The sequence below is a fragment of the Chelonoidis abingdonii genome, chromosome 2 (genome assembly GCF_003597395.2).
Source record: "Chelonoidis abingdonii isolate Lonesome George chromosome 2, CheloAbing_2.0, whole genome shotgun sequence".
Lineage (NCBI taxonomy): Eukaryota > Metazoa > Chordata > Testudines > Testudinidae > Chelonoidis > Chelonoidis abingdonii.
In genome coordinates, this window is record NC_133770.1 from 291011792 (window position 1) to 291019366 (window position 7575).

The following is a 7575-nucleotide window of genomic DNA, read 5'->3' on the forward strand; positions in this document are numbered from 1 at the left end:
AGGTTGCCTTCCCATTCAGTAAGGGTCCCATATTTTTCCTTGACCACCTTCTTTTTGTTAACATACCTGTAGAAACCCTTCTTGTTATCCTTCACATTCCTTGCTAGCTGCAACTCCAGCTGGCCTTCCTGACTGCACCCCTGCATACTTGAGCAATATATTTATACTCCTCCCTAGTCATCTGTTCAAGTTTCCACTCCTTGTAAGCTTCCTTTTTGTGTTTAAACTCACTGAAAGATTTCTCTGTTAAGCCAGGCTGGTCGCCTGCCACATTTGCTATGTTTTGCTATGTGTGTGTTACTGAAATATGTTGTGAGATTGGGAACACCCAAAATCAGCCTTTCGGGCACAACAATGGAGGAGCCAGACATGGTGACGGCCTGTTAAAGGAGTCCACACGCACAATGACTATCCTATGAGCTGTATATAATGAAGACATGTAGACAATGGAGACTGCTTGACTCACATCATAGCCAAGGATCTTTCCAGCAAGCTGGAAGAAACTATAAAAACGGGAAGTGACATCATCATTTGACCTCTCTCCCCCCAAAACTCAACACTTGGAAACAAGTCTGGAGAACAAAGATTGAACTGAGGAGGTGGTCCCAGGCTGGAAAGGCGAATCCCAGCTTGTGTATGAAGGAACTATACCATCAGGGTGAGGCATTGCTTGATTCAAATCCTGTCTAGTTTATAGCACTCAGATTGCAATTTTACTTTTATTTCTTAGGTAACCAACTTTGATCTATATGCTTACTACTTATAATCACTTAAAATGTGCCTTTCTGTAGTTAATAAATCTGTTTTATATTTTACCTTAAACAGTGTGTTTTGGTTGACGTGCTTGGAAAATCTGTTCAGTGTATAAAAGCGGGTGCATATCATCTCCACACAGAGGGAGGAGTGGACTGGGTAATAAGCTTACACTGATCAGATTTCTGGCCAGGGTAGGTGGATACAGCCCTGGGGTCCTAGGCTGGGGAGCTGTGGGAACTGGCTGACGCCTCTATTGTTAGTTCATGAGTGGCTAAGGAGAAGCATTCATGTAACTCAGCTAGGTGTGTCCCTGCCTGTGGGTGGCTGTGTAAGTGCAATACTTAGAAAGGCCGACAGCTTGTCACAGCATCACAGTGTGAGATGGAGCCTAAGCTGGTATGCCAGAGGGCTAGGTGGTACCCCAGTTCCAGGTTGCACCCTGAGGAACCCGTCACAGGGGCTGAATACACCCTGTGCCAAATTCAATACAATAGCTTCAGCTGATTTTCCCTGAAGCTGCACCTATTGGCTCACTGAAGTGGAATGGGTGAGAATCTAGCGTGGACAAGTTTGGCACTCTGTCCACAGAGTAAGATCAGTAGGTGAATAGTGTTAAATTGGCATATCCTGTGCCACTTGCCTTTTGGCCCGGAAATCCAGGAAGACCATTTAATCCATCCTTGCCAGGCAATCCCTAAACAAGAGAAAATTATCAGCTGTCGGAGACCACTTACATTCAGACCATTTTAAACCAGGACTCATTTAGCCTCAAGCTGCTAGGAGATACAGGCACATATGACCTCAGTGTTCTCTCATTTACAGTGGTTTTAAGGACAGCAGAATCAGCCCCATTGTTTCTTTCCTGAGTTTTTTTTCACATTTCTGTTCTATTTTCCATCTGGATCACAGAGAAACATCATGTCACACACATGCTCCCAAGGCAGATGATGCATCTCCTATCCAATAAGACCGTCTTGGTAAATGGCCACTGGATGTCACTGTTGCTACAGAGAAAGAACAGCAACCACCTTAGAGACTATAAATAAATAGGTTCTTAAATAACTTTGGAGATAGTATCTTTACTCATCAGTTCCCAGTCCCTTCTGCCTCCAAGGATAAAATAGTCTGTCTCCTTGTTTAAGTGTCAGCAATTTATTAACCATACAATCAAATCGATGTGAAAGCATCAATTAGCAGAATCATCATGAAAATGATTTGTCTAATGTATTATAAAGGCAGGAAAGACTCTTGTCTTAACACAGCCACTGAAGAACCTTACAGATTGTGGGAGTGCCTATTAACGCCAATTATATCCTAATTGATCTGCCTTGGCATTAAATACCCAATGGAAATTGCTTTGCTGTTCTAAGACGGAGATTTTGCTTCAGTTCACATGCCTGATTTGGAAAGCTTGTGGTTTTAAAGAACTGCTTGTTGCAATCATTTGGGGGCAGTAACAAAAAAAGTATTGCCTGAATGTATTCTTGTACTGAAATCCCAAAGTACGTGTATGACAGATTCTTGCTTCAGCGGTGTTTGAATCCAGGATTTCTCTTGCTAAAAGCTTAAATCTCTAGTGCATGAGAGGAAGAGACCAGCTATAGCAGACTCATTAACCTTTTATGTGGACAAGGTACTAGAAAGAGGGTGTGAGTTAGACATGCAGAGTCAGAGAAGAGGGAAATGAAAGCAGCAATTCAGAACTTACAGCTGGTCCTGGCAGTCCAGTTTTACCAGAAACACCAATTTCTCCAGGCAATCCCTACAAACAAAACCACAGGAGGGAATTGTTAGCATTCAGGCCTTTGCAACGCAGTGACATTCTGCTACTACAGCTTACCGACTTCCGCTCAGATAGATCAGCACAATTTACCTACTCACAAAGGCCTGTTTCTACCTTGGGAACTAGGAGTATTTGTCAAATGTGCCTGAGGGAATTCTGCCCTGAAAAATAAAAAATTCTGCACACAATATTTTAAAATAATGCAAAATTCTGTATATTTTATTCATCAAAATACAACTATTTGCTGACAAGTATTTTGAAATAAAATACCAAATTAATTGAAAATGGTGTGCTAATATTGTGTTAGTTTGACAAAATAAAAATGACGAAGAATTTTGCAGAGTTTTAAAATTTTTAATGTTTTGATGCAGAATTACATTTTTGGTGCAGAATTTTCTCAAGAGTACCAGGGTTCCGTACGGTGCAATCTGGGGTGGACAGCTTGGTGAAAGGTTTGGGAGTGGAAGGGGCGATCTGGATACACAGGGGCTTGTTGGGAATCCTGGATGCAGGGGGAATGGGACTCTGCAGGGGAGTCCAGGTAAAAGTGGTTAGGGCTTAGCAGGGGGGTTCTGGGTGTAAGCGACTCAGTGCAGGGGGGAATCTGGGGGAGTGGGACTTGGGAGGGTAGGGGTCACGGTGCAGCTCGTTGGGGCTTAGTGGGGTAGTGGTGTAAGTGTTGGGGGCTCCTGATGCTGGTGGTGAGGCTCGGAGGGGGATTTGCGGGGAGAGAAGTCCAGATGCACAGGGGTTGGGCGGACAGGGGGAGCTGCTCCCCTTACAGTGACCCCTCCCTCCGGTGGCTGAGGAGCAATGGGGCTGGGAAGGGGTCAGTGTACAGGGAGCTGCTCCCCATCTGCCCAACCCCTGTGCATCTGGACTGCCCCACCACCGCACCCAACCCCTTCTGCCAAGCCTCACTCCCTGCACCCAGACTCCCCCACTAATTTGCCCCGCCCCTGGTGCAGAGCTTCCTGCAGCTGGGGAAGGTTGATCAGGGGGTTGATCTGACCCAGCCCTGGCTCCTCTGTGGAGGGGAGGGGGAGAGGGAACTGACTGCATTGTCCTCCTTCTCTTCCCTCCCCCGCCACCACCCAGATGGGACTGATGTCCCTGGGTGACCCTCGCATCCCCACCTGCCCCGTGACTTACCTCTTCCTCGGCTGCTTTGGGTGCCCAAACAGATGTGCCCATGCTGCCAGGGAGAGGTAAGTGAGCACTGACGCAGCTGCTCTCTGTTTCCCCACAGAACCTATTTTGCTGTAGGGAAGCAAAGAGAATCTGCAGTGGGACATGTTTCTGTGCACACACAGTGGCACAGAATTTCCCCAGGAGTAAGTGTAGAGGAGCCATCACATTAGGTCAACCAGTGCTTCCGAATGAGGAAGTGTGAGCATGAATATGTCCTAGCCAAAGTCTGATCTGACTCCCACTGAAGTCAAGGGCAAAGCTCCCACTGAAGTCTACGGAAGCAGGCCTGAGCCTTAGTAACCTCAAAATGCCATTTCTGTCCCTTTACAAACAAACAAAGAAAAACATATGCATGTTTCCTTACTGGAGCACCAGGAGGGCCAGCAACACCAGGAGGACCGATTGGACCCTGCAAGGAAAGAAAGAAAAATGTTTTATCAAACTCAATGACATCCCATCTAGAGTGTGAAAGACGCAATCTTCCGCTGGGCAGAGGGTGTCCTGCTCCCTCAAGCTGATTCCAATCACATGCAACACTGATCCTTATTTGATTAGCCTCCATAAAAATAGGACAGATGCCAAAAGTGAGCTCCCTGGGAGCCTGTACTCATGAGCAGAACAGAAGTACCAGCTTTGCACAGGCAGTCTCTTAAGCCACTAACTACTCTCCTTGCAAGATGAACTCCAGACCTGTCCCTGATGCAAGAAATGAGTGAGGCTCAGGCAATCAATGCTAACTCGCAAGGCAGAGCCTGACCAGTGAAACATTCTAGCCACAGTAAGACTCATTTAATCTCGTTGAAGGTTGTTTCAAAGGGAAGCTAAGGAGCAAATGGATTACCTCCAACACCAGATTTGTGAAATAAACAATGAATGAGACAGGGTTGGTTGGATTTTTTTGAAAAATGTGATTCTACCCATATGTCTTCAAATGGCTAGACCTGATATAGTAGGTCCAGTATTTTAAAATAAAAGCTCCACACCTGCAGTTTTGCATGGGATCTGGGTCCACTACCTCAGTCTGGGTCTCTGGAAACACAGACGGGTTCCCTGTGGACCCTTCACAAGCTGACGGGTGAGAGGGAAGTAACCCAGGGGAAGAACCGCTAGTCAAGTGGTTCACCACACCCCAGGGCCACTGGGTTGGGACCTGGAGTAGAGGCGGGCCCAGGTCCCTCCCTCTCCACTCCCCTCCTCCAGGGACATAGGGGAGTGATTAAGAACTGGTTCAGGGGCAAGCAATAGCGCCCTGAACCTACCCCAGAGAAGAGAAAGTGCGAGACCCAGCAGAACAGTACCGGCAATTTGCCACAGTACAGGTAGAAAAACAATGATAGGCTTTATGTTGTTTTGGTTGTATTTACATGTGTGTAGTTGCTGGAATGTTTCAAATTGGATATCTTTGAATCAGACTGTTTATTCATATTTTCTTATAAGCAATAGCCCTGTATTGTCACTGATGCAGAGATTATATTCTTATGTCTTTTCTTCTTTTATATAAAGTTTTCTTTTTAAGACTAGTTTGAGTTTTCTCTCTGGTAGGCTAAGGACGAAGGGGAGGGATTCTCTTTGTGTTAGATCTACGGAGGGTGAAACTCTGCAGCCAGGGAATTGGTGGGGAGGGAGGAGAGAGAGATCTTTCTGTTTCCTTGTATTTTGGGGTTTGTCTCTTTGTGGAATAGGAGACATGCTTCTTGGTATTGTGATGTAAAGAGATTGCATCAGTACTCCGAGGTTAGCCCAGAGAGGAAAGTCTGGGTGGGAGAGAGAGGGGAAGGGAAGTGGGTTATTTCCCTTTGTTGTGAGACTCAGAGTCTCTGGGTCTTGGGTCCCTCCAGGGAAGTTTTGGGAGACAGAGGGGGCCAAAACCCTGGAATTTTGGATGGTGGCAGCGAGATCAAGCTAAGCTGGTAATTAAGCTTAGAAGGGTTCATGCTAGGCTCCAGATTTTTGGACGCTAAGGTCCAGATTTGGGAGTTAGGCTTATGATATGAGTGCTAGCGGTGGAAGTAAGAATCCAGAAGCCAGTAGGAATATTGTTTTCTTTTCTTGCTAGGGGTTTTAGCAGAGAGAAAGGGTTTGGTTTTAAAAGGACCAGAGAGAAATTTTTTTTCTGTTTCTCTTCTGCTCAGCTTGGCTTGCATTTTAAGCAAGGAGCTATTACAGGTTGACAAAAGGGTATATTGTTAAGCATATAATTCCAATTGGGAATTAGAACCAGCAGTAACACATGCAAATAAACTGTTTTTCTAGTACAAGAGTAGCCAGAAGAGAAAAAGGACACAGTTGCTAGGCACTGTTGCCAGGAGACAACAGAGAGCCAGCAGTTCAGACAATAACCACCAGAGCGCACCCCAACACAAGAAACAGAAACCATGAGTTCCAAGGAAAGCCTGAAAAAGGAACGAGCACTGCAACAAGCCATAGACAATGAAAATGAAACATAGGGAGAGATGGATGGAACTTATTAAGGCAGAACAAGAAGCCAATGAGCAGCCCATAAAAGAGATCAAGAAGCCAAAATGCAGCTCAGAAAGAAAACTACAAGAAGAAGAGGTGCCTACAGAAGAAAACAAGAAGAAGAAATGCAGCCACAGAAGACAGATGGAAAAACAACAAAAAGAAAGTGAAGAGATGGACAAACAGAGAAAGCATGAACTGGAGTTAGCGCAGGCTAGGAAAATGCTCTAGCCAATCTAACCCTTCGCAATACTTCTTCCACAGCACAAGAAATTTCCCAACTACAAGGAAGGTGATGACACTGAGGCCTCTTAGAATTTTTGAAAGGGCCTGCATGGGTACAGCTCTCTGAAGACCAGTACATGGTAAGCTGAGGTCACACCTCAGTGGACCCTTAGCAGACGTGGCGGCTGAAATGCCAAAGGACCAAATGAATGATTATAAACTTTTCAAACCAAGGCCAGATACAGAATGGGATAACCCCGGATCATGCCCGTCGGGTGGTCCAGAAACCAAAAGTGGAACCAGATGGGTCATTTCCAAACACGCCTACTACGTTGGGAAGCATTATATGACGCCTGGATATCAGGAACCAAGGTTCAACCACTGACGAACTGCACCTCCTCATGACAATGAGCAGTTCTTGGATGGTGTTCCTGAGGAATACACGGTACATCTAGATGGAAAAACCCAAAACTCTCGCTGAGGCGGGGAGATTGGAGCCAAATGGATGGAAGTGGCAGAAAGCAAGAAAGCTACTGTAAAGGGGAATGAAACCCAGGAGGGCACACCGACAATAAACCTTACAACAGAGGGTAACTCAAGACCTCACCTACAACCCAAGGAAAGCCACAGACACCTTTTTCTTCCACCTCACGTCTCCAGTAACCCACCTCGACCCAGTGACCAGTTAGCTGGAAGATGCTATAAGTGTAATGAACTGGACATATAAAGGCCAACTGCCAAAGAACCCACCGGGTGCAAGTCATTACACCACCATCACACCAAAGATCCCCAGGCCCAGATACTCTCAAATCCCTTGGAGCGAAGGGAAATTTGAGAGTGGCCGAAAGAAGGTCACCGCGTGGAGGACACGGGGGCACAAGTGTCAGCTATCCACCAATCCTTCGTGGATCCCAAACTCATTCAACCCAAAGCAAAGTGACCATTTACCCCTTCATGTCACAAGCTGTAGACTTGCCTACAGCTGAACTCCTGTCCAGTACAAAGGCGGTCAGGAATGTGGACTTTTGCAGTCTATGACAATTATTCCATCCCATGCTACGGGGCGAAGATTGGCCAACCAGGTGAAGCGGGCCAAGGAGTGGAATGGTTACACGCAGCCAAGCCAGGCAAGCTCCAGACCCATCCCTGTTTCCTGAGCC

At 46.2% G+C, this 7575-nt stretch overlaps 1 protein-coding gene across 1 annotated transcript in view; it reads right to left on the reverse strand.

Moving 5' to 3' along the window:
* The window catches only part of COL22A1 (collagen type XXII alpha 1 chain), a 346712-nt gene that overhangs the window by 87421 nt on the left and 251716 nt on the right, over positions 1-7575 (reverse strand). Inside the window, 3 exon segments of the mRNA XM_075062036.1 lie at positions 1397-1450; positions 2465-2518; positions 4095-4139. Of these exon segments, the coding sequence (XP_074918137.1) occupies positions 1397-1450; positions 2465-2518; positions 4095-4139 (153 nt within the window).